The sequence below is a fragment of the Barbatula barbatula genome (genome assembly GCF_947034865.1).
Source record: "Barbatula barbatula genome assembly, chromosome: 20".
Lineage (NCBI taxonomy): Eukaryota > Metazoa > Chordata > Actinopteri > Cypriniformes > Nemacheilidae > Barbatula > Barbatula barbatula.
The window spans coordinates 9,427,534-9,454,637 of record NC_136783.1 but is presented as its reverse complement, the minus strand read 5'-3'; the positions used below and the strand labels follow the sequence as shown (position 1 = coordinate 9,454,637).

The 27,104-nt window shown below is 38.9% G+C and overlaps 1 protein-coding gene across 1 annotated transcript; it reads left to right on the top strand.

Annotated features, from left to right (window-relative positions):
- Nucleotides 1-322: 322 nt before the first annotated feature.
- On the top strand, nt 323-26,945 carry dnhd1 (dynein heavy chain domain 1; the record flags this gene model as incomplete). The annotated part of the gene is made up of 40 exons (XM_079483789.1): nt 323-711; nt 790-963; nt 1,097-1,247; nt 2,452-2,703; nt 2,894-3,037; nt 3,284-3,374; nt 3,805-4,010; nt 4,118-4,361; nt 4,473-4,630; nt 4,718-4,843; nt 4,985-5,195; nt 5,385-5,512; nt 5,611-5,809; nt 5,944-6,035; nt 6,173-6,395; nt 6,478-6,603; nt 6,701-6,798; nt 6,906-9,798; nt 10,101-10,227; nt 10,314-10,500; nt 10,588-10,870; nt 11,004-11,039; nt 11,346-12,636; nt 13,745-13,847; nt 14,236-14,385; nt 14,467-14,616; nt 14,729-15,160; nt 16,168-16,561; nt 16,652-16,750; nt 18,181-18,311; nt 18,461-18,673; nt 18,986-19,450; nt 19,614-19,785; nt 19,876-19,998; nt 20,729-20,954; nt 21,039-21,130; nt 21,994-22,143; nt 22,594-23,222; nt 23,296-23,445; nt 26,721-26,945. 40 exons carry the CDS (start codon nt 323-325, stop codon nt 26,943-26,945), a joined length of 11,733 nt encoding a protein of 3,910 aa, XP_079339915.1.
- Nucleotides 26,946-27,104: the final 159 nt, after the last annotated feature.

Genomic DNA, 27,104 nt, shown 5'->3' with positions numbered 1-27,104 from the left:
ACATTGTAGGCCTATGTGTTTTTTAAACTTAAACTGTTAAACTGTAGGCCTACATACTTTAATTACGTAATCAAATTTATTATTCATTAACTACTTGGAAAAATTACTCGTGCTGCTAAAAGTGTGTTTTGAAAATTACTTTTTGTAAGATAAGGTGCTCAATTTAACATGATCTCTAGTTATTATTATGACCGACGTTTTTATCAATTACTTTTATTTCTTGCCAGGATAACATGGATATCTTTCCAGCATATGGACTTTGTGAATCCTTGCCAAACTATTAGTCCATTGAATCTGTGATTAACTCCGCTGGCTTTAAATCATGTCATCGCCCAAGAGAGAAGCTCAAGGAAAGAGTTTTTCGAGACCTGCCATCACCCAAAGCAAAATTGGAAATATACTAGACCACTCATCAGATTATAGTTTTGATCCTGTATCCCCTCCCGTTCAACAAGTGTCTCATGAATATTGTACACCATTACCAGCATTTAAGAATGAAGCGTCATCTTTTCACACCTTTAGCATCGGGGCTCGGTCTCCATTGCAGAGTGATCTGTCTGTTGTTAAACTGCCTCAGTTAGTATCAAAGGTGGGTGTTGAACTGGCACTCAGAGAGCCGGTGTGGAATGAAGGACCCCATTTTGTGGCATCAGCACTTACTGCTGATATACCGCTGAAAATATTTAAGCACTCGAGCATCCAAACATTCAAGTAAGTGCAGACACATTCCTTATGCAACTTGGTCTTTTCGTTCAGTTTAATGGTTGTTTTTCTGTTTTGTTTTTCAAGTGTCGACTATGAGAAGCCCAGCGCCACACAGGATAAAACTAAAACCAGACGAAAATGCAAACTCAAACCCAAACCACTCACTGGAACGGAGGTGGTTGAGATATTAACCAAGAGAAGACATCTTGGGGAACATGAGTTTTACTCTCTGAAGGCTTCTGAAAATGGTCCTTACAGGTGTCTGGAATTAAATAGATATTTTTATTCACAATTTCATGCTGTAGGCTATTTGATATGATATGAATGTTGCTTTCTTGAAAATGTTATAAATGTTTGATATGTCAAATAAGTCTATATGCTCTTATATCAGACCGTATGACTTGCACGTGGTCCCTCAAAGTGCAGTGGGCAGAGATTACTACAACTTCTCTCCCACAACTGTCATACATGTGCAAGAAGGTTGCAGCGTTGAGCTGTGGAGCCTGGCAGGCTGGTATCAAGAGTCCCTGTTGTGGGAAGCTGTGAGACACATCCCATTTTTCAGATATTTTTTACTGCGCAAGACTTTCAAAAGGTGATTTGTCTTATTTTAATAACACTGCAATATGTTTAGTTCTCAGTTTGAGATGGCATAATAATATATGTATGTGCACTGTGCAAATTAATTTTGTATTTATAAACACATACACATATTTAGAAAATATTTACATGTGTTCATTTATATTTATGAATATTCTGTAAAATATATATAAATGTTTAAAAAATGTTTTATTAAATATTTTTCTTAAATAAATGCATGTATTTGTATGTTTTTATAAATGCAAAACTATTATGCACAGTACACCGACCTACAGTGGGGCAAAAAAGTAGTCAGCCACCAATTGTGCAAGTTCTCTGTATTTTCATCATAGGTACACTTCAACTGTGAAAGACAGAATGAGAAATAAAAATCCAGAAAATCACATCGTCTGATTTTTAAAGAATTTATTTGCAAATTACAGGCCTCTCTCATCTTTTTAAGTGGGAGAACTTGCACAATTGGTGGCTGTTTATTCGTAATGTGGTTAAACACTGAATCAAGGTTTAATCGTTTCACAGTCCTAGTTAGGATATACTTAATACAGACCTATACAGTAAAATGAAAGATTTTAAAGTTCCATATTATAAAATCTTATATCAGCAGCCACTGTCTGACCCTCTGACTGTTTACATGACCATTTCTTCTTTTTAGATGGCACAGGAATGTGCACATAGCTTCTGTCAAACATAGGACGGACTCCCTTCCTTCTCAGCTGCTGTTGGCAGTACCCCAATTCAAAGACGCATTACTACAACTATCCAGGTTTTTGTTGAAAACAAATTTCACCTTAGGACATATTCAAAATTACATTAACATTTTATAGATAAAATATAACACATTTCAATTATCTTAAAACACTAAAATGTTCTTAGATTAATTGAGGAGATAAAGAAAGTCAGTTGGCTTCCACAAAACAATTCCAGGACTTATGCGCTGCTCGATTTCCAAACCGCACTGCTGGAAAAGAACAAGGCAGCTCAAGTTTCTTTAAGCAGTTTCCTTCATTGTCATGCTGCATTACTGGATATGGTTAGTTGTGCATTCCCATAAACAAACGCTGTGTTATCAGTGCATTTATCATTTATGTTGAAAAGTTATACAGTGCCCTTAGTAACATGCAGATACGTTATACTGTATGTTCATAGGCAAAGAATAAAAGCTACCAAGTACATACAGAACTCCAGATGGAAGTGGAGCATTCAAAGCTCTATCAGACTAGTAAGTCACTAAACCTTCAACTTACCAACCTCAGAAACCTCCAGAAAGAACTCTGTCACGCCGAACAAGCCCTTCAGCGTCTGGGAAACCTATCTGCTCTAGTTGACTGCATGATTGTTCAAAACCTTGTCACCATCTCAAAGCAAGAGGCCAACAGCTTCCTTAACAATGCTTTGAAGGTGAGGCAAAATATATGATCTCTGAACTTAATTTTGTCCTTTTTTAAAGCTATGTGAAAACATTTGACTGCTTTAACATGGAAAAAATCCAACCCACAACAACAGCTTGATCAGCATAGAGTTTCAGATAGAGCCAACTTTTGAGTTTCTGCCTCTCTCCTGATCATATTCTTACCTTTTAACTCATCAGAGAGACCAGGAGCAACAGGGTGCTTTCTTCCACACAGAGATTGTATTTGGAGCAGATGGTCAGCTTACAGTTTTTCCTCCATTGCACTTGTTCCAGGAGGTTTTGCATGAAACGTTGCTATCAGTACCAAATTCTGTCCTTCAGGTGAGACGTTAATGCCTTAATTGTTCTTATTTTTAAACTACTCATTTACAGTGATGTTTAAAAATTAAACAAAAATGTTCATTCAAAGTAATTGTAGAGAGATGGAATCAGTGTAAGTGCCATAATATCGTGCCGATGCCTTCTGGATCACCAGGGTTTATTTTGCGGATATCTGTACGTACATTAGATCCTTAACCTTTGGTCAGCATCCTAGTCTATATGCTGAAATATTGATTTGATCTACAGGTGTTCGACTCCTGCAGTTTGTCACGTGGTTCTGAAGTCAGATTACCCAGAGATTCTATGTTCATCAGTAATGCTCAAGACCTCACTGCAGGTACCGGAAGAGCATGTACCGGCAGGAATACTGACACTGCAGGTAACTGACTGTTCATTACGGCATGTTAATGAAAATCAAATTTTTTATTCCTGAAGGTAATTAAACTTCAAATGAAATCAGTGAAGTTAGTGAAGGGAAAAAAACTATTCTTTGCAGAAAAGTTTTTTCTGTAAAATTTTTAAGAATATGTTTGAAGAAAGTACTGTATATTGATATAACAAAGGAGAATCTTAATCCTCAACAGGGAAGAACAGTTTTAGAAAAGAAAACTAAATTATAGTTTTGGTGCAAGAAACTTTTATTAGCACTTTGGGTAGAAATATAAAATAAAACTTTATAACATGACCCCTTTAACATACATTATAAACAACATATATCATGCCATTATCATATTTTTTTATTTTCTGCACCGACAATGGTTCTTAAGTAGCAGGGGCTGGCAGTGTTTTCTCCCAAAAGAAGCCAAAAATGTCACCCCAAACCATTGTGCCCGTCAAAATGAACTCCCTCAGAGTTCAGGGGCAGAGAGTGCAAGGCCATTATCAGGCTCTGCCCCGGAGACAGCTAGAATGGCATTTGAAAGTCCACACTGGCACACAAGAAATCCAGAACGAGCAAGCCAGAATAACACAGGTACTGTGACTTTATTAAACAGTATGCATTTCATTAAAATGTTTCCATTAGCAGTATTATTGTACAGAACAAAATCACATTAATGACTCTTTTATTCACTTGTGTAGGAAGCTATTACAGAGGTAAACCAACTGTGTAAGGGCCATTCTTGGTTCACAGATGTGCATTTGTTCACTAACCAGTGGCGTTCAACATCTCTGGCGGCTTTGCGAGGATGCTCCTCTATAAAATACGAGGAGCTTATCAAGAAACTTCATTTTTGGATGGATAGAGTTCAAAGCATGCCATCATCCTTTACTACATCAAATAAGTTGTTCACTGTTAAGATCTACAACGTCCTAGAGGAAATGGGTATGTTTAAAAGGTTATAAAAATATGTTTCAAGATGATTGTCTTGGACTATTTTTTCATATCAGTGTTTAATATAAATGTAAGTGTGTTTTGCTGATTTTGTGTTTGTAGGTTCCATGTTGAGCACTATTGATAAGGATGTGCAAAAGCTACTTTGTGAAGATTTGCAGTTCCGCTCTGAGAACTTGACATCTGAGCTGACAGAAGCTGTGGAAGTCATGAAGTCCGAGCCAAACACCTTTGACAGTTTCACAGCCTTTTCAAAAGTGGTATTGACTTCGACAACAATAAAGCTTGGTCAATCTTGCACTATTCATTTGAACCGTAGAAAGATTCATTAACATTATTACATGCAGGTAAAGCACAGTGTGAACATATCAGATGATTTAAAGAAGAGACTAGAAGACCTCAACCTTCTACAGGAGACCCTGCAAAGAAATTATACACCCATGGCTCCAGATGGGGGTTTCTTAATGAAGCCGGTACATGTAGATATATGGTCATTGAATTGAATTGCAAATTGAGTCACAAAATCTAATAGCTGACTCTTCTTCCAGGTAACTGACTTGTGGAATCAGTTTGTTCCGCTTTTGAAACGTGCTGCAGATATTGTTTTTCACCAGCTTCCTTCAATGGTCAATACACTGGACAGCAACTTTTCAACATTGGCAAACAAATTAGAGAACCTGGTTTCAAGAGCTTCATCTGAGCCCTATCTTGACCCTGACCAGAATGCCAAGGAAATGCTTATCCAGCTGAATGCATTGTGCAGCCAATTCTATGTGATTGCTGGAAAGCTGAATAATCAGAGCAGAGCCAGTGAAACCATAAGGGGTGAGAACGAACCTCTTCGACTCTTTGTTTCGATACAGTGAAAGTCAATGGGGGTCAATGTTGTTTGGTTACCAACATCCTTCAAAGTATCTTCTCTTCTGACTTCTACTGAGTAACCGATGTGTTTCTCATATTGTAGTTTTTTTAGGTTGGTTTCATTTCAGTAGTTGTATTATTTCTTCTTTTTAGGACACCTACTGGATCTTTCTTTTGTGACTGAAGCCCAGCAAAAGATTGAAGCAAGAAGAAAACTCTGGGAGCTAATGAGTGTATCTTCCACACAAATCCAGGAGTGGAAGCTTGGGAAGTTTAGAAAGGCATGTACCCTATCTACACTTTATCAGAGAAGCTCATGAAGAAAAGAGTTTTAATTAAAAGAGATTCATTTTCCTAATTTGCTTTTGTACACTTGCAGTTTGTGGTGGGTAAAGCTCAAGACAAGATTATTGAATGGCTAAATCAGGCGGAAGCATGTGCAAGAGTTCTTCCTTCCCATGATGCTGTGCTACAGAACACTCTACAGATCTTGCAGGGGTTCAGTAAACTAATCCCTGTATTGAGTAAACTAAGCAGCCTCATGTTGAATCAGAAGTACTGGAGAAACATCTCAAAGGGTAAGATGTTTTTTTAAACATACAAAGGTTAGTATTTCATTTAAGATAAAAGCAATGTAAGGGTTGGTAGAAATCTATGGTGTTTTATATACAGAATATACATTATCCAACCATTAATGTTATTGCTTTTGTAGAAATCAGCCTGCTGTATGACCCAGAATGGAAATTAACATTGGACGAGCTCATGTCCAAAGAGCTACAGGAGAATCAAAATCGAATCAACAAGGTTAAGTAGCACTTTTACATTCTTTATGAAAGTCATCATAAATAATCATCAATAAATAAATAATCTGTATAAATAATAATTGACAGTGCTTTTTGGATCACTTTAAACTATGGATGTGGGTTTGCTTTGGCTTTCAGATCTATGTGGAGGCCAAAGCCGAAGCAGATATGGAACAGACATTTAAAACACTTCAGAGGCATTGGAAAAGAGCCGTTTTCCGTCATACCAGATTCATTATTGCTGTGCCTCAACTACAAAGTCCACGAGAAGGAAATGCAAAAGAGAAAAATACTTCCCATTCCTCACGCCTCAGTGCACCAAAGCATCACATTAAAGATGGTGAAACCTTCACTATTCTTGGTAAGGCCTGTACACTGCCAATGCCTATGCAACATATCTCAACCATTGATCTCTATCATTCAGTTTATTCTTCTCACATCAGGTTTAAAGAGTACTTTGGCTCAGGTCAAAGAAAGTGTGCTGAACGTTTCTGACATCCTACGTTCTCTTCATATTGCTGATCTGCAGCAAGAGGTTAAATACTGGCTGTCGCTTTTACAGGAGCTGGGTATATTCATGAGCTCATAGCTATACAATAATTTTTTCAGGCACAATTGTAGTATTGTAGTTCCAACAAGTAGTGTTGGTTTCTTTCCTATTTGCAGATAAACTGCTTGATATATTTGAGAAATTTCAGCGCAGATGGATCTTCTTAAGTAAAACATTCAATGAAACATCTGCCATCACTGAACAATATGAGCTGGTGAGTTTTTAATGTAATCCGTTTTAAGTACTCTTTAACTTTATGTTGTGTGCTGTAGCATTAATTAATCAAGTGAATTAATTTGTGTAACTTATTCTCTGTTGAAGCAAGAGAAGTTTCACCCAGTGGATAAGATGTTTCGAGACATCATCGGGATCACAGTTAAGGACCCTCACATATTAAGCTTTGTTCAACTGAAGTTGACAACAGAGGCCAGTCACGATTTCCAAGGGCAAAGTCTATATACTGTCTTAATAAATGGACTTACAACAATGGAGGTGATTTCCAGTCAGTTACTTTCTGTCTTAGAATCAGCACGAAGCCAGTTCCCCAGACTTTACTTTCTAAGTGATGAAGAGGTGATGCAACTTCTCTCCTTGCAACTTCCAGAACCTTCTTCCTTTTTACCACTGGTGCAGAAATGCTTCAGGGGAGTAAGGCAGCTTGATGTTCATGATGAGCGCGATGTAAGTCATGACTTGACAGACTTAAGTAATGACCGGGTGTTGGTGCGAGGTATATATGGAACCTTTGGGGAGCATGTTCCCTTCCTTTGCCATCTTGAGTCAAACCTCAACCCTGTGGCTTGGCTTAGCCTCTTTGAGGAAAAGTTACATCAAGCAATGAAATGGATGATTCTGAAATGCAAAGATGTCCAGCAGTGTTCAAATCTAGAAGAATGTGATGATACCTCTGTTTTGATTGGGAATTATAGGAAGAAAAATGTTGAGATAGCTCATGAACCTCCTTCACTCCTGCAGCTAATATCTCTTTATCCGCTTCAGTGTCTTATGGTTGCGGAGGAGGTTTTGTGGTGTACTATGACCCAGAAGTTGTTCCATAGCCCAAATGCTGCCAAGCTGGCACCAGTCAAATCCCGAAATACCTCAAAACTGCACTATTTGTGTCAAAAATTGAAAGCCCACCTTGCAAATTCAAACGAAGACTCTTTAGCATCACAACGCATCATAAATGGTCTGCGTTCTTTGGTAATGCTCACCATGAAACATTCCCAGCAAACCAATATGCTTTTTGAAGTAAAAGTTGATTTGGATTCCTCTTTTGAATGGCACAAGCTTACGAAATATTACCTCAGCCCAAGTTATAATGTAACTCAAGGTGACCTAATTCCAGCCCAGGAGGATTCAGCCTGTGTGAACCAGTCTGTCTATGTTGACATTTTATGCACACAGCTTCCATATGGCTATGAATACATAAGCCCAGAAAACTGGATGATGGTAACAACCCACTCAACCGAAAAAGCGTGTATGGGCACAATTCTTGCTCTGTCAAGCTATAAATGTGCTTTCATCAGTGGACCCCACATGTCGGGCAAGAAACATGTTGCGGAGCAGTTGGGATATGCTTTGGGGCAACAAGTAGTAAGCATGAAGTGTTGCTCAAGCACAGGTTCCTCAATTGTTTCTCAAATGCTTCTCGGGGCCCTTCAAAGTGGAGCTTGGCTTGTGTTTGATTCGGTAGATTTAATGGAACAAGGGACATTGTCTGAGTTGGGACAGCACCTCACAGATATTCATCAACATCTTTCCATATTTCAAAAATCAAAACTCAGTCAATCAGAATCAATCCAAAAGCAGAGCAATATGGTGAATGAGGTGGAATGTCTTATTGCAGGGAAAAATATTTTGGCCAAGTTAAGTTATGGATGCATCACAATTGCTGCAAAAGCGTACTCAACAGAGATTCCAGAGAACCTGAGGGTTGCTGTCAGACCTGTATCATTGGTACATCCACACTACAAGATGATTGCAGAAGTGATTATGGTTTCATTAGGATTCTCTGAGGCAGCTAACCTAAGTCGACGTCTTGTCTTTCTCTTTAGCTTAGCTAAGGATTCACATTGTCTTCCTGATTTTGTCAACGATCATAACACCTCTTGGCTTGTCCTTCTCAAGAAGGTGCTTGCTGCATCTGGGACACAATTGCATCACGATTGTCGTTTGAGAGAAACCAACAAATTTAAGTCTGTCAGTCAGGCTTTTGCAATAATAAATGAAGAGTTGGAGGAGCAGGCATCAATCAAAGGAGTTCTGTCAGTCATGCAACATACTGTCTCTGATCCAAAGAGAGCATTACAGTTTCATACAATATTTGAGGAGATCTTCCCAAAGGCTAAGTACTTTACAGGTCTGCAACAGTTAATTGATGAAAAAGAGCTAAACATCCTTAGAAATGCTGTGAAAGAGGACTTGGAGCAAAGAGGATTTCCTGCAGACGCTCTAATACTTCAGAACGTGTTGATCTTGTATCAAGCTTTGATGTTCTCCAATGTTGTATTTCTAGTTGGACCGGCAGGCAGTGGCAAAACAACTTTGTATCAAGTTCTTGCAAATGCACTTCAAAAACTTTCTAAGGCTGTAAAGGTTGAATCTGATTGTCTCGAAGGTACAGACATCCATCATCATTCCTGTTGGACGTCTGTTAGCACAGAAGTCTTATTCCCAAATGCCTTGTCCCACAAAGAGTTTTATGGTGGTTACTGTGACAAGAACAACTCCTGGTTTGATGGAGCTTTCACCAAAGCATTAAGGCACACAGAACACTCATTAGCTATTCCCCTTTCTAGGAGCAAACAGAAAAATGTCCAAATGCACAGCGTAAGATGGATTGTACTGGATGGTGATCCACAAGGCAAGCCTGCTTGGTTGGACGCTTTGGGTACTCTTTGTAATCTTGAAAATCCTTATCTGTGCCTTTCATCGGGAGAGAAATTTCAGCCATCGAGAGGCAAAGTGAAAATACTGTCTGAGATCACTGACCTTGGTGATTCTAGTCCCTCTGTAGTGACAGAGGGCAATCTAGTGTATGTTTCAGGAGAGAATCTGTGGAAGGCTGTGTTAAAGAGTAAGATGGATGTGCTCGCAAATAAACATAATGTGGATCAGATTACTCTAAAGATGTGGGGTCACCTGGCTAAAGACCTTTTCCCAGACACTCTCATGTTTCTCAGAAACAAAGAGCTTTTTTCAGAGATGACAAGTATTGGAAGGCAAGGCAGGCCATCCTCTAGGATAACAGATGGTTTGCAGGAAGTGATGTCATTTTTTAGAATTCTTCATGCTTTTCTGGAGCATTTTGGAAAGGAAGGAGGCTTAAACTGTACCTCAAGCCAATCTGAAACAACAGGTAGAATTTCACTTTTTCTTCATTTATTAAAATTAATACATTTATATGTTCTGGATGTGATTTCCTGTATGATTTTACAAACAGAGGTATTGGTATTATACTTTGGCTATATTTTTTATCATAATACTAATACTACTTTAAACTACTATCTTAAGAAGATAACACAATTCTCAAGCCACACTCTTTTGATGCCATGGCTCCCTCTGCTCAGTGGGGTGTGCAAGCAAGAAACCTTTTCCTTGTGGCTTACATTTGGGGATTTGGAGGTCACTTACACCCCAGGTATGTGTGCAATGTGTATTTTCTAAGCCAATATGTATGGTTATTATAAACAAAAATATACTGTATCTGTTATGTTTTCATTTTAGACACTGGCCTCAGTTTGATCTTTTTGCAAGAGAGGTCTTATATAAAAGTCACTGCAAAGTTGAGACTCCACCTAAAGGGACAGTGTTTGAGCACTTCTTTGAATTTGGTGAGGAAATGGGAGACACAACCAATTTCATCAATTGGAACAAGCGAAAGAGTCCAAAGCTCCTCCCATCTGTATCTCAGGTTCGCTCTATGCCACTCTCCCGTGTGGTTTTTGTTAACATCAGAATTAATTTGGCATGAAATGGTCCTTGTTGTTCATTTACACAGTATGAAAGGCTTGCTTATCTCCTGGACATGCTACTGGATGCTCATCAGCCAACACTTCTTGTGGGAGAATCTGGTTCTGGCAAGACAATGTTATGCAAGTCTTTAATATCACGAGCAAGACCACACTTGTATTTACCAGCTGGTCCGGGTCTCAGACCTTCTGACTTGCACAAGGTGCTTGAGAGAATGAGATACCAGAACTCTCAACAGAGCAACATGAAAGATGCCGCAAAGCAACAAAAATTTCTCATGTATATTGATGACCTTCATGAAGCACCATTTGGTGAGTTGTCAACCAAAATTGTTTAACAAGCATGTTTATTTATTTTACACCCTTTATGTGCTAGCTTATGTAACTTTCAGTTACCAGCCTTAAGATGTAGAATTTTTGCCCACTCTCAATTCTCCCTTTGCAGATGTCAGTGCGGTGCTGCGTCAGAGTATTTCAAGAGGTGAAATGTTGACTACTGACGGCACCCACTTTAAACAGTTTCAATCAAAAGCTATTGATTATCTAAGCACTTGCAGTGTTCCTCATTTAGGCACTCCCAATCACATTTCTCCACGTCTCTTTCGACTGTTTACCCTCTTGGCTCTCCCGAGCATGACTTTGGAAATTTTGTTTTCTGTGCATTCTCCAAAATTGCAACCATGGCTGAAAGAAATACAGCCCATGCAAAGAGTTGCAGATATGGCAAATTGCATCATCACTTCAACTGTTGATGTATACTTTGCTGTGCATGACCTTTTCTCTACAGATTCGAACTGTCGAAGCACTACGTATTGTTTGCATGATATTCATAAAGTGTTTCAAGGAATGTACCTCTGGGGGCCAAGGCTTGATGCCCCAAAGAATCTTCAGAGTGGTCAAGGTGTCAGCACATTGCTTCCATGTATAGACAATGAGCTCAACATCACTCGACTGTGGATGCATGAGTGTTTGCGGACCTTTGGTGATCGCATACATTCAAATGAGGCGTGTCAAGAACTTATTTCACTTATTGCTAAAGTTTCTGAGAAGAATTTTGGAAATAGATTGTGTCACCAATTCCAAACACTCCCAGCAGATATATCCAACCTAACAGATGAATCACCTGCTACAAGCACATGTTATCGGAAACAACAAGTGCTTTCAAACTCTTTCCATGTAGAAGACAGTGAACGTGACACAAGAGATGTTAGGATAGAACCGATAGAGGAGAGCCATGTTTTAGAAAGCGACTTACGTACCTCGGGTGATGAAGAGGCCCCATTCTCATACAGTAAGGACAAATTGAAAGATGAAAATGTTAAGAGTGAACAGACAACATTAGAGCGTAAATATGAATCTGTAGATGAACCCTCCACAAGTTGTCCACCTCAGCAAGAGTTATTCACTCAACACGTCCCTTCAACAACTTGTGAAAAGATCACCCCAAGAATGATTATTCAACGTCTGCAAGATATAGCTTCCGCCATTCACAACATTGTCTTTGGTCCAGACTTTTGTGGGCGATTGAACAACATCCTTCATCATTTTAAGTGCAACGCTGTCTATCAAGAGAGAGACGCTGATGTGCTGGTAAACCAGTTACTTTGTGCCATTAAAATGAGAGAGGAACAGTTTGCAAACAGTTACTACATCCCCAGAATGACTGTGAATCGTCAGAATGTCTTTCAGCTTCTGCATATTCTCCGAGCACTTTTCATTCCTGGTGGACATGGAGCTCTGTTTGGAGCAACAAGAAAAACAGGAAGAAAGACCATTGTGCGCCTAGCATCCAGTCTACTGGGATGGAAACTTATTGAGCTCCATCCCGGAAATGAGAACAAGTTGAAGGAAATATTAAAAGAGATTGGAAGTCAAATTGCGGTGGGTGGAAAAGAATTGGCTGTCCTGGTTCATGATGAGACCAGTCAAACTGTCAAGAATGAACTGCTATTAGTGATGGCGAATGGAAATCTACCTGGACTTTACACAGATCAGGAATTGAAGAACTTGATTCTGAGGATGAAAACTTGGATGAAGAACACACACATTCAGTTGAACGATGATGAGGCTCTTGAAATGTAGGGCATAAGCAACCATTTCATTTTATTTCCTTCATTTTATGCTACATGTGAATTACGATTAAAGGAAAAGTTCTTCTCAATATCAAATTGACAAAAATGACGTTCAGCAAGTTTTAAAAACTCCCACCGTCTTTGGAACACAAATAAAGATATTTAAGGTGACGTCCGAGAAATGTCATGCCTCCTCATAGACATGGTTATAGTTGTTGTCCAGGTCCAGACAAGTACCAAAGACAATAAATAGGTCCATCCACTCAAAGTGGCTCAATTACATTACAAGCGACAACAATAATTTATCTGAGTACAACAAACCAAAATAATGACTTTAATCGATATAATCTCCTCTGATTTTGAGACAAACTTTTCCATTCAAGTATATTTGTATTGTTTCATTGATGGTAAAGTTGTATATACTGTATACTGTATATTTTCTTTTTGTCAGGTATTTCAAAACCATCCAAACCAATATGCATGTTTTTCTGCTGTATCCTCTCCTCTTGGACAACAAAGAAACACAATCTGAAAAATCATCAGCTTTACAGAAGCACATCTCTAAGGCTTTGAGTCTCTGTTGTTGTGTAGAAGTTTACCGACCGTGGACATCTGAGGCTTTGGTTGAAAGTGCCTTGTATCATTTTAAAAACAATCATCATTTACCTGAGTTAATTAATGCAGGTGAATCTGTTTAAAACTGTTGAATCTGTGAATTGTTAGATAATATATTGATAAAGTTATTGTTATTTGGGAAAAAAAATTCGTTTTTAATCAGTTTTTTATATCTATCTATCTACCGTTGCTTTTAGTTGCCAAGGAGAATAGCTTACTGGCTACCATTTCGCAGGTGATGGCAGAAATACATCAATCGTCTATGAAATATGCTGTCACACATCTAAAATTTCAACCGTTTAGCCCCCAGTCCTATATAGAGCTGATGATTCGATACCTCTATCTCTTTCGTCATTTATTTGAGCAAAACAAAGTCCAGGAGAAGCGGTGAGGTCAAACATTTTCTTTTTCATGTAACATATTTCATGTAATTTTATTGATTTGTTTAATCAATGCATTTGAATGTTTATTGAAGATCTGAACATTTTTCACACTTTAGGTTGGCAAACGTTTTAGCAAGTGTTAAGGGCATGACAGACACAGTAGAAAGACACACTCAGGAAGTTCTGAGTTTAAGAGCCAGATGTGAAGAAAAAAAGAAGGTACGTTTTAGACAGAGTGAAATGTGTTAGTAGTAATTGCCAGGGGCAGCGCTAGGGGTTTCTCAATAAAGTCCAGAGTATTTTTATTACCATGCCCTGTATGAATAACTTAGTTTTATTTCAAAGTAACTTTATTCCAGTCACCCTAGAACTGCCCCTGGTACTTGCTATAGTATTTAGCAAACTCTCATATTTATCAGACGTTTGGCTCATATATCTTGTCCAAGGGTTTCACTTCTTGAGTCACCTTGACTTTGTGCCCGAAGTCAAAAATGTTGGTGGTAGGACTAGCACAACAATGTTCAATGCCAGGGATCAGCTTCTAAACCAAATGTATGGAAGAATAATTTATTATTCATTTCATTGTATGTATTTATGTGTAATGTAGTCTCTGGAGGAGCTGCAGGACTCTTTTGACTCTGCGCACAAAATCTGGGAAGACACCAGCCACCAGAGTTTGCTAGAAGAGAAGCAGCTCTCACAGTTAGAGAAGCAATCACGTCAACTTCAGCAGCAAGTTCATGATGCTTTTAAACAGGTCACACTCCATCTGTTTACCATGATTGTTATACATTACATAAGACACATGGAAATAGCTTTTGTTTGACTGTTTCTTCAGGTAAGCCCTCTGTTCCAGGCAGCTGTGGAAGCTCTGCAGTCTTTGAGTCACTCTGACTTGGATGAGGTGCGTCGCTACAGGACGCCCCCTGAAGGAGTCGTTGCAGTCATGGATATTATATGCATGTTATTCAACCGTCCACTTGGCTGGGCAAATAGCAGGCAGCTTTTAATGCAGTCTAGTTTCTTTGAGGTAACCTAAACCCTATGAAAGTGTTCAAAAGCGGATGGAACAATGTTTTCTAATTGTTCTGTACTTGCAGGAACTGGAGTTTTTTGACTGCTCTACATTAAGTGCTGAGATGATGAAAACATTGGGGCAAATCGTGCAGGCACCTAGATTTCAACCAAGCTTTGTGCGAGATTCAAGTCGGGCTTGTGAGTCTTTGTGTTGCTGGTTAGGAGCTGTCTACCAGTATGCTTGTGTACAGCGCCGCATGGCCCCTCAGATTATTCAAAAGCGGGATTTAGATGAGCTCATGGCTGAAAGTCGAGCAAGATTAAGGGTTTCTAGGCTGCAGGAGATGTCAGAGCACGACAGACTACAAGAGCTGAAAAAGCAGTTGGAGCTTAACAGACAAGACATGATGTTGCTAAAGCTTGAGTTTAGCACAGCAGAAGAACATGAGAGGGAGTCATCAGCTACTCTCAAACTGATAGAAAGTCACATAGAAGACTGGAATTCAGCAGAAAAGGTAGCTATGAATAACAATGATCCATTTACAGTGTTCTTTCCTATGTTGATGCCTTTCATATTAAATCTGGAAGTTTGCGAGTACAATTTAAATGTGTTTACAATATTTGTTGTAGTCAGACTTGGGAGGGTTGCTTTAAAAATGTGTTCCGTTACAGTTACAAATGACTTTACTTTTTGGTGCTTGGATTGAGTTACTGAATACTTTTTTAATAATGTAATCTGATTAATTTTGGATTCCTTCGAAGTCACATATATCAATTCTTCAATTAAGAATAATTATTAAAAACTGCCTGTATTTTTTTAAAGATTTGATCCAAAATGTAAAATATTCGATGCAAAAGGTAACCTATTCAAGCAAATGTCATTTTGTTGCAAACATTGAAAAAGAAAGTATATCTTTGTAAAGTCGGAAGTATAGTTTGTACTGTACAACCATGTTGTTGGCATTTTCTTAATTGAAAACAAAAGAGCTGTAAAATCTCCTTGAATTGATAGCTCTCAAAAATAAGTGTTCTTATGCCAAAATGTTGATTTATTTCGTTTTAAATGAAGAAATTTTTAACAAAATGTAACTGGAAAATTATAACTTTTTTACACGTAACTGTATCAAAGTTACAGTTAAATGTAGTCCGTTTCTCCCCAACCCTGGTTTTAGTGCAGAAGTGACCAAAAGTGATGTCCGGAGAGCTTAAATATTTGCTTTTATTGACTTATTGGTGATCCCATTAAACCATAAAACATGAGTTGTGTGGTTTGAAATAAACTATAGTGAACTAACTATAGTGAATAAGAGAGTCTGGATCTTATTCTAGTTTACAAAATGCATAGAAGATCATAAAAAACTCTTTAATAATATATTTGAATAAAAGCAAAGATCACTTTTGGTCACTAAAGTTTGTCTACAGTCCACACAAGGACATTATAAACATTCTAAGTTTTTCTGTAAATTTCTAATTTTGTCAGTTATATACAGTAAGTAATGTGTCATGAAACATTTTTTTACAGGAAGTAAATTTGCACAGACAGAACGTTCCAGGCGATGCCCTGATTTTGGCAGCTACTATAACATACTTGGGTCCATTTAGGCCTGATGTTCGACAGGAACTGCTGCAAAAATGGCACACGCTTTGTCTGACTGGTGTCGAGACAAAGGACCCACATACAGTAATAAATGACGTAAACCTCAAAACCTCTACATGTGTGCCCATTCCTGTGAATAGGGAATATCAAATAGCATTGAATCGAGTGCTTGGGCTGGGTCTCATTCCTAGAGATTACTCTGATCTTGTTCGAACTGTTATATTATGGGGACACAGAGTTGGACAGGTTCAGCGCTGCCCTCTGTTGGCAGATGTAAATCAACATGAGTTAATGAACTCTCAGACATTGTTTCCAACAGGTCAGTTTTACAGTCTCCCTGTTCCCTTAAAACTCAGAAATATCCTTCAGGTAGAGCGAGAATTTACTTCATCTTTAAATCATTACACAGGAGGTAAAGAGGAATGCCATAGGGAGGATAAATATGGACTTGTAGTTTCTGCCGATGATCCAGAGTTACTTGATAAACTAAATCACGCAGCAGAAGGAGGTCAGTCGCAACGTTCCTCCCTGACCTTGATGTTATTTGATTTTGAGTTTCATCATTTTTACATCTGTGCTGTGGATGATTTGCACTCACCTTGACTGTTATTCACTGCAGATCTATGTGTACTGGTGAAATATATTGAAAGAGCAATGGCAAACATAAAGATTCTTCAGCCGTTCGTTCAAACAGCAGCTTCTGTTTTTCTCAGTCAGAGTTGCTCAGTCAAAGCTGCTCATCCTGGCTTTCGTCTCTTTATGAGCACTCCCCTCCCAGTTCCAGCTCTGATAAATGGTGAGATGTCAAATACTTCACAAAAGTAATAACTATTTAAAAATGAATGTGTTTTTTGGTGATGCAGTATTCTTTTTAGCTATGTTCCAGATTCTAGTGAGGGCTGCTGTATTGCCTTCTGCTACTGAACCTTTGGTTCATTTGGAATACTTCGGGGAAAAATGCAAAGATTCTTTATTGTTTCCAATGAAGCAAAAAATTATGCAAAGCAAAACATGTCAAAAATATAAAGTGAAAACAAAACTCAGTAAATTATTTCATAGGTCACATTGATCAAAATACTGAATATTTACCTTGTAATAAACCCTGCTTTTGACTTTCACCAAGCATGATGACACAGTATGTTTTGTTTTGCAGTTTTTTTTAAATTAACAATGTTCTTGATCTTCTTGGATGTGTTCACCAAGCTTGACAGAGTTTTTTTCATTTCTTGTCCGGTCTGATGACGGTTTTCAGATCACTTTAAATAGCTTTCTAGTCAGTTTTCTATAGCTTGCTTTGTTTGTTACTTCTATCCCTAATGTGCCCACATGGACATTTTTGTCCTTTTCAGTTAGGCTTTTTTTGTTATTTTGGCTCTGTTCCTGAAAACAGAATAAACAGCATACTTTTTCAATATTTTAATCTAATTTGATTTCATGAATGTTTTTCAAACTAGGTTCACAAAATCGTAACACCTAATTGAAATTTTTATTTAATCATACATTTTGCACAAAAATGCTTTTGTTATGTTGCTAAGAGTTCAAAATGTACAAAAATAATTTAAGATAATGGAAATTCAAAGTTTTCAAATGTATACCATTTCCCTTTTTATGACGCTGTTTTCTGCATTTTAGTCTATGGAGCAAACATTTTTGTACATTTTGGACCCAACATCCAGTCTACTCTGGACATAATGTGACGCGACAAAAGACAATATAACCTATAAGAACACATTTTAAATTTTGTCCACACTGAATGCAGCACGATACAAGGCGCCAAACGCCTTGTTCATAATGGATTTGTGTCATGCCGCGTTGCGCTACAGTGTGTGTGTACGATTTTTTCAGTTGATGCACAAGTTTGTTATTCTTTGTTATTTTTATTGATATTCTATTAGTTATTTTATGTTTGTATCCTTTGCCCCCACATTTTTCTGCTAGAAAATCACCATTCATTTTTGGATGAGGTTCAAATAATCAATCTGTCTTTGAGCCCAAGTGAAGTTCAAGACCTTATTCTGACAGAACTGATGAAGTCAGAGTGCTCTGAAGAGTGGACACTGCACTGCCAAGTAAAGACAGAAAAACTGACACTTCAACACAAGCTTTCTCAGAACGAGGTGGTTAAGAATGATTAGCCTGTATTTGACTGCCATGCCTTATAAAATATTAATTTTAATAGTACACAGGGATGCACTAATGGACATTATTATCATTGCAGGTTTCCTTGATGGAGTATGTCATGTGCTCCTCCACACCGCTGCTCCAGGATCCTGAGTTCCTCCCTCTTGTGCACACATGTCAAAGTGTCTCTCTTAAACTTAAAGCAAAAATCAAGGAGTTGTCCCAAGAGATAGATCGCCACAAATCCCTGATGGCTGAATTTCATCGAGCAGCAGTCCTCACCACAGCCCTTTACAACGCTCTGCAGGACGTGACCCAACTTTCCCATTGTTATCTTTTCACTTTACGCAGTTTCCTCTTGACTTTACATTCAGCCTTAAAAGAGGGGAGACCAGACGTGAGCATTCATGGACCCACATCAGTCATAGCTGAGATTACCAACAGAATTGTGTCTCATTTAATTTCTCAGTATAAATGCTCCTTGTTTCGGAGCAATGCAACATTACTCAGATTATTGGTATCTGTTGCACTTATTGTGCACAGTGAGGGCTGTTCTGAATCTGATCAAGATATTTTCCTTAGAGGTTTGAGCAGAGACATTTTTTTATCACCCTCCACACAGTCTGTCCCCGAGCTGCCTAGCTGGATTCCAGCACACGTTCAGGCTGATGTCTATCTATTAGAGACAATTGCACCCTTCGGGGGTCTAGTATCATCTCTGATCAGTACATCCCAGCAGTGGCAGGAGTATCTGTGCTTTCCTTCATCCACTGTCATTGGACCCATCCCTTGTCAATCGCACACGCATTTGTCCACCATCCAGCGTGCCATTCTCTGGAAGACGTTGTGTCCTAATTGGCTAGCGGCTGTGGAAGAAGATCTTGCAGCTTTTACGCAAGGTCATTTGCTTCCAGTTGTTGCCACAGGCCCCCCAATGGGCTGCCCAGAAGAGCTCTTCCAACTTTTATGCAAAAATGTAGGTCCTGTAGTTGTTGAACTGCCAAACAAAAATGAAGATGCGCATATGAGCATACATCCTCTCTACTTGATTCAAGAGGTTGCTCGACACCAATCGCACAAGAAAGCGGTAAGCTAGTACAAATTAATAGTAGGGTGTAATGGTTTAGGTTGCTAGATTTAGTTATTGTTTTCTAGTTTATAATCTTTGCAAGGTCGGCGTGATTCAAGAGTGATCGTTATTTTTAATGTACTGTATATGTCTGTTTTTTCCTTGTTATAATTGTCAACAGGTGGAAGTGAATGTCATTTCTTTTGGATCTGTTTGCCATCGAGATGCTGTTCTCTCAGCACTGGACATCGCTGTGCAGAATGGACATTGGCTTGTCCTGAACAACTGTCATCTTCTTGACTGTTGGGATGTCAGAGTTGTTTATAAGTTAACACAGTTAGTGTCTTGCGAAGGTGACTGATAACCACATCTAAATCTACAAGATCTTCCAAACTATTTTCTGAATCATCATTTTGCGTGTATTCTGTCTGTTCAAACCTCAGAGCATGTGACCGATGTGGAGACAAATGGACCTTTTTTCAAAAGTGTAAGTGCAGGAAAGCCTGTGCATCCCAATTTCAGACTGTGGCTCATCACCAAAGGTGACAATCCTCACTCAGTCCCTGGTAGGTAAACCTCTACTTTAATACATATTGGCAACTGTGAAAATGATTCATCATCCCTCAAACCTGCATGATATTTTGAAGAATGTAGATACCCAGACAACATTGCTCCCCATTGACTTTCATTGTATGGGCACAAAACCAATGAGACAATTCTTAAAACATCTTTTGTGTTACACAGTAAAAATAAATTTGAACAATGAGAGTGAATAAATTATGACATCATTTTTATTTTTGGTTGAACTATACCTTTAAGGCTGACACATGGTCTTCCTCCATTGGTCTTTATTTGTTTACTCTAAAGTTGGTATATTCCATATCTTGTGTTCGGTGAATTTATCAGTAACAGAAAAAAAGTCTCAAAACAGCATGTTTCTTGTAAGAGAAAGTTGCATTTGTAATATACATTTGTACTAGGGATGCTCCGATACAATTTCTTGAAGACAGAGTACGAGTACCAATATTATTTTCTGATCCTCGCCGCTACCGATGCCTGCACCTGTATCTATTATGTATTTTCCAAGCACAACACACTGAAATAATAATAATAATAATAACTCTGCCTCAAAACACATTATTCAAAAATGTGCTCGCCACAAACTTTCAAGTCAGGATGTCACGTGAGGTATCGCACTTTGGTATCCGAGTTCATGACCTTGGTATCGGGCCTGATAACGATAAGTCTGCTGTATACCGTCAATCACTGATGTTTATAATGTATCATGTGATACAGCTGCTGTAAGGATCAGTGCCCTGCACTTGGTGTGTGATTCCTCCTGGGACCTGAAGGATGACTTGTGGTCCTCAGTGAGACAGGCGCTGTCTGCGTCAGACACTTTCTCCTCTCCTGCACGTACTGAATCCGCAGTGAGATCTCTTCAGCAGTGTGCCGTCCTGCACTCAGTCCTGCTGCAGAGACAAGCATCCAGACACCTGGGTCAAGGGCAACTTTACTTCTGGTAAGGATGTAACGTGTACTATCAGCCCCTGCACACATAAGATATGTGCTCAAAATAATGTACATGAAACATTTCTTTTTGTAGGACTCAAGAAGATCTACTTGCAATGATTGATGCACATGACCGTATAAGCAAACGCTGTAGTGAGACAGCTGAAGCATTAGAGTACATCGCAGGTACTGTAAATGTTTTGGTTTGAATGCATGTGTACTGTAGTTTAAACTGTTTCTAGTTACCACAGAAAATAATTTCAACAAATTGAAAATTGAGTTAACAGTTATTTTAAAGGCAGAGGCTATTTGCACTTAATTGTAAATAGCAATAGATTGAAAACAAATGCCTTAATATTCTGAAGTGATAGAAAAAGGTAGCAATAGGCAGGTTAGAACCCCAGTCTCCATTGCCAAAACTAGACTTTACACCTTACGCCACTGGTGGCGTCGTTCTTACACCTTCTCTATTCCAATCACATATTGGTGGGTGGAGCTAGTGCAAATGGTCTCTGCCAACAAGGCGGGTGTAACATTGAGAAACTATAGGGAAGCGGATCCACGTGCAGTGTAAGATTTATCAAACATTAGACAAAGTAAAACCTAAAAATAATAAAGAAACAAGAAACTAGAGCAATCCAAGTAAACCAAATACAAAAGGGACACCGAAACAGGAAGTAAGTCCCTAACATGAAGGGGAAACACAGAAAGGGATCGTGACAGCAGGCTATTTGTGCTCAGTGTAAATATTTTAAATGAACCTGAAAAATGTTCATACTTGAAAAGAAAGTAATGTAACTCTTCATAAAGTACCGTTTTACATGAAGCAAAATCTACTCAAAGGAGTTGCGCCGGTAACACATAATAATTAGCAGTTTGTATGCCTTAAAGAATAGATTTAATTTCTAAGTATTTAAACAGCAGTATGACCTTCACATTTCTGTTTTGAACCCTCTGGAATTACGTGCCCTATAAATGTTCATTGCTAAAAATTTGGATAACTTATCTAACAAAAAAGCAAACGATCTTGGAATGATCTCTCTCCACAGGTCATCTAGTGTATGGTGGGCACGTGTCAGACCTTGCTGATCTAGTAGCTGTGCAAAGTGTTGTTACGGTGTGCCTCAGACAGTCGTCTGCATCATGGGGGCGTGGTCCTCACAATCTTGTGGATATCATTAGCTGTACAGGAAATTTTGGTATGCAAACACACTATATTGATTTAATGTTTTTTGTATTTCAATATTATAATATGTGGCCCTGTCTGTGCTTAAGTCTTATAATAAGATTAGAGAATAGATAATGTGTGCTTACTGCTGTTAATACCATACTAGGAAAATGAGTATTACATATTTCTTGGTTCTGTTGAACACAAAAGGAGATATTTTGAAGAATGTAGGAAAGCAAACAGTTATTAGGCACCTTTGGCTACTGTTGTATTCTTTCCTACTATGGGAGTCAAGGGTGGCCAAGAACTGTTTGGTTATAAGCATTCTGCCAAATATGTTTCTCTGTGTTCATCAGAACAAAGACGTTTAGATTTGGATCAACTCGAGGATGAGTAAATGATGACAGAATTTGTATTTTTTGGGTGAACTGTTCCTTTCATACTTATTTACACAAATACTCCTTTCCTTGATATTTTGCAGATACTGGGTCGCTATTGACAAGCTTGAGTCATCGTATTCAACGTATTACTGACAGCAATGACCCAATAGCTCTCGGTTTTAGTCCAGACGTGGCAGGTGAACTGATGAAGCTAAAAAGTCAGACCCTGAACATTCTGCTGCATCAGTCACAGATCATCAATAGAGATATCAGAGAAGACACCAGGATTTTAATGCAATCACAAGAACTTCCCCAATACAAGCAAGCTTGGGAAAGGTTACTAACATTGCGAGATAAGTTAAGACAGAAGGTGACGGACATCGGTGTGGACATGGGATCTGCATATCTCAGTCATTTGCGTCAGTTTTTCCAAGCAGAATGGGAGTGTCTGGATGAACTGGTATCGTTCATGCTTTGGGACAATTTTCAGCCAGCAAAGTATAACGTGACAAGCTCCACTCCTATCAATGTCACATCAGAAGCTCTCTCACGTCTTGAGACTCGAGCAGATCTACTCGAATCATACCTGTGGGAGGAGTCAAGCAGCATTAAACCTCATGCTTATCAACTGTCTGCCTTTCTGAATCCCCAAGGCTTTCTGGTAGCTCTAATCAGAGATGTAGCCAGCATCCAAAAGAAAGATATCAGTGTGTTCTCTTTGCATTTCAAGGTAAATCAAACACCCCAGCAATGAAGCATATATACTGTAAGTGTAAAATATTTATCTTGTTTTTGTCACTCAGGTGCTTAAAGATACATCATCGCCCTCCTCTCCATCCCCAAATGGTGTATGCCTGTGTGGACTGCAGCTGCAGGGGGCGCTATGGGATCCGGCATCTGGAGCTCTTAGAGACACTTTCTCCCCCAAACCTTCCTATTTCCCAGCCCTCTGGGTTTGTGTTGAAGAGAGTACAGATGATGAGAGCTTTAATTCCTCCACCCTGCCCCTCTATTCCTGCCCACTGTATGTTGACAGACAAACTGCTGATGGATATCAGCGTCTCTCTGCACATAACATTATCACTCATGTTCCACTTCCAACAAGGTTCGATTCGGTGCTCTGCACTATGAGACGGGTTAGGTTAACTAGTACTCTCATAAAACTCCAAGAGTGAGGAATGGGTTAAAATACTATGCTGTGAACTTCTTTGCAATTTTAGCATTCCTTACTTTTATTTTCATGCATGTTTAAATGAAGAAGTCCAATAAATTCTATGTTCACCCATGCACGATGTATATCATCTTATGTACCGTACATTGAAACTCTCGGCTGCAAAGGGTCAGGACAAAGCAGAAACCTTAAAAATTCATCATATCTGGACTCTGATACTTGTGTTCGTAAGTGTAATTGGATCAGTTTCCTCCTACCTCCACAATCACCTACTGTACATATGTGTTTGTGAACCTCATGTGTGAATAGATCACCCCAAAATCTAAAGAAAAGAGAAATTATTTTATTTGAATCCTGAACTTTCAGGTCTTTTTGCAGTAAAACAAACCTGTTGCTTGAAGATTTTCTCCAATATAAGAATTGATAAGAACTCCAATTTATAAGAACTTAAAAAATTTAAGTTTTAGAGCATAACATTGACATCCCATAACAATATTGGTGATCATCTCAAGCAGGCAGAAAGCACTAGACTTCCCCAGCTCACATGTAGAGAGAGCAGGGCCTCTCTGAGCAGATGGAACAGAAGGTAGACCAGCATCTTCTTCATTATTCTCCTCTCTCTCTTTTCTCTCTCTTTATCACTCTCTCGTTATTTCTCCCGTGTTCCACTGTTCCTTTTCACACTATAGAATGAGTTGTTCTCTCTTTCCTCTGTCCTCTGGGATTCTGGTGTGGTTTGCAGGTTTCTGGGGCCGCTGAAGACTCAGGAACACGAGTGAATGTGAAATGATCACAGTCTCGCCTGTAAAGGGAACAGAAATAATGAACCATTGCTCCGTTCTTTACAATGACCGGGCACGGTGTGCTTTTGAAGACTCCTCTTGAGACTCGGGGCAGCTGATTGTTTTTGGTATGCTGTAAAGTAATTATCACAACACGTTACAGTACTTTCATCATATAGAACGCCCTGCTAACACATATCTGTTATTTGGTTAGTGTGGGTATGGGCACAAATAATTGATTCTCATGTCCTTGTGCTGCTCGGTTTTACAGCAGTAGAAAATCGACTGCCTGAAATGTTTATACTGTATGGTTAGCTACCATGTTATGACATATTGATTATATAAAACTATGGAGAAGATCATTATTAATAGATTTAATTTCGCAGTGTTACAACCGAGAGACTGTGCTCTCTGTGTTTTTAATAGGGAGAATGTGTCCTCCTCCAGGATTCAGATGGACAAACTTTCCACCAAAGTTCATCTTTTTATCACACCAGACTGAAAAGTAACTAAAACTGCAGCTGAGCAGCATTTGCATGCTTGTTTCACTCTAAGGGAAGTATTACTTACATTAACAAACTCAAATATGGTAGATCACACCAACAAGGTTAGTTTTATGAATCAGATTTTGGCTTGTTTTTCGGTAAATGCATCTAAAAACATATATTTATAAACAAAACATATTCTGATGAGGATGAAACCTTATTCAAAACCAAGGTACAGCAAGGTTCATCCTTTATTGCAAATGCAATTTGCACTAATATAAAGCAAAAAACAATACAAATTATCATTAAAATGTAAGTTCAAAAATATATATATTTTGTATTTCTTACGATGCAAAAAAACTAGCTTTCTAAATGGATTAGACCCTAAACATTTTTGGACTTATGTGTGTGAAAAGCACAACGGAAATACAACTAGAATAGTTGGCACACTGAAGTCATTAAAAATGCTTCATTTTTAAACATTTTCAGGAATCTGAAAACTGACAAGAAACTTGTTTTTGAACCCATCAAATATTTACTCGCTGCCCATAAATTCATTTATAAAGATGTTCCAACAGATAAAGTGATACAAATAGTACATGTGTTAGAGAAGTGACCTAACTCATTTATCTGACATGTATCACTGGGGGTGGATGCTGAAAATCCAATATCAGAGTTGCAGGTGCATGTGATTGATGATGCGATGCTCTTAAAGAGAATGACAGCATGGGTTCAGTCTTACAGCCTAGCTTTCATCTGGCCTGAAGCACTGATTTAACTCAACCTGTGACCTCTCCTCTTCTAGGTCAACTCATCCAACACCTGAGGCGGGAAAAGGGTTTTATAGAAGATTTTATTTGACAGGTTTGTACGTATTGCTCAGGAAATCATCAGAACAAAAGCCTTTCTAGATCTTTTGTTGGTAACATGAAAGAGCAAGATCTTAAAACAATTGCAAAGTAATTGAAAGCCAGAGTACATCCATCTCATGGATCCTATATGGCTTTCTTTCTGTAAGTGGAATATCTTAAGCTCTTCAAACACAAGATCAATGACAAAATAGTGATTCAATTCCAGGTGCTATTTATGACTTGAATAAATTAAATAAAGAGATTTTTAACATGATCCATTTTGCACAATTACATAAAATGTGATGCTTTTAAAATAATTGTGAAATTGCCAGTTTGTCTTTATGAACATATTATGAGAATTGTCAGTGCATCTAAAATGTGAATATATATATATTGTCATGATTCTGCCATCTCTTGTCTTGATTTTCTGGTCTAGGGGCAGAATCATGACAGACCCACGTGTTTTATGTGGAGAGAAACATATTATTGTCAATCAGGACGTAATATGCGTTCTCTCCAGTCTCGTCATTTGGCCCCGCCCCTCTCGTTCCTAGTATAGCTTTCCTCCTGTGTCTCATTACCCACACCTGCCCATCGTTATCTCCTTTGTCAGTCTCCCTATATAATGCCCTCTTGTCTATTGTCTTGTGCTTGTTCGTTGTACATGTTTCCTGGCTTGTACCTGGTTCCATGGTGTGTTCCTGAAGATTACCTTGCGACTTGTTTTGATGCATGTTTAGAAAGTCTTAGTTATCATAGCTTTAAGTATTTGTCTTATTCCCCCTCGTGGGAAGTCTTTGTTTTCTGTTTTTGTATCTTTCCTCAGTTCAGTTTTCCCCCCATCGTGGGTGTATTTGTAATTTGTCTTTTATTAAAGTCTTCGTTTAACCTCATTGTCGCTGCCTGCAATTGGGTTCTTCCACCCCCGATTCGTGACAGAACGAGCCAGAACCGAACCCAGCAGGCAAGATTGAGGCAAGGCAAGCCACCCAGGCTCATCACCTCGGTTTACGCCAGGGTCACTCCGATGTTTTGGAGTTCGCTGACCGCTTCGAGACGGCAGGGGAGATGGTCCACAATGAGCAGGAACCGATGGTCCTGTTCAATGGCGGCCTCAACCAACCTCTAGCGCCAGTTTTTCCCCCCGCCGTACCATGCAAATGAGGGTGGTGGGCCTCTCCTCACCCTCTGCAACCGCCACCTCATCAGTCCACTTCACCACCTACAGCCTCCCCACCTGCAGTCAGCCTTGGTGGCAAGCTGGGGAGGCGAGAATCCTGAGGCGGCAACGCCCTTCACTTCCTTCCTCCAGCCGACCACCAG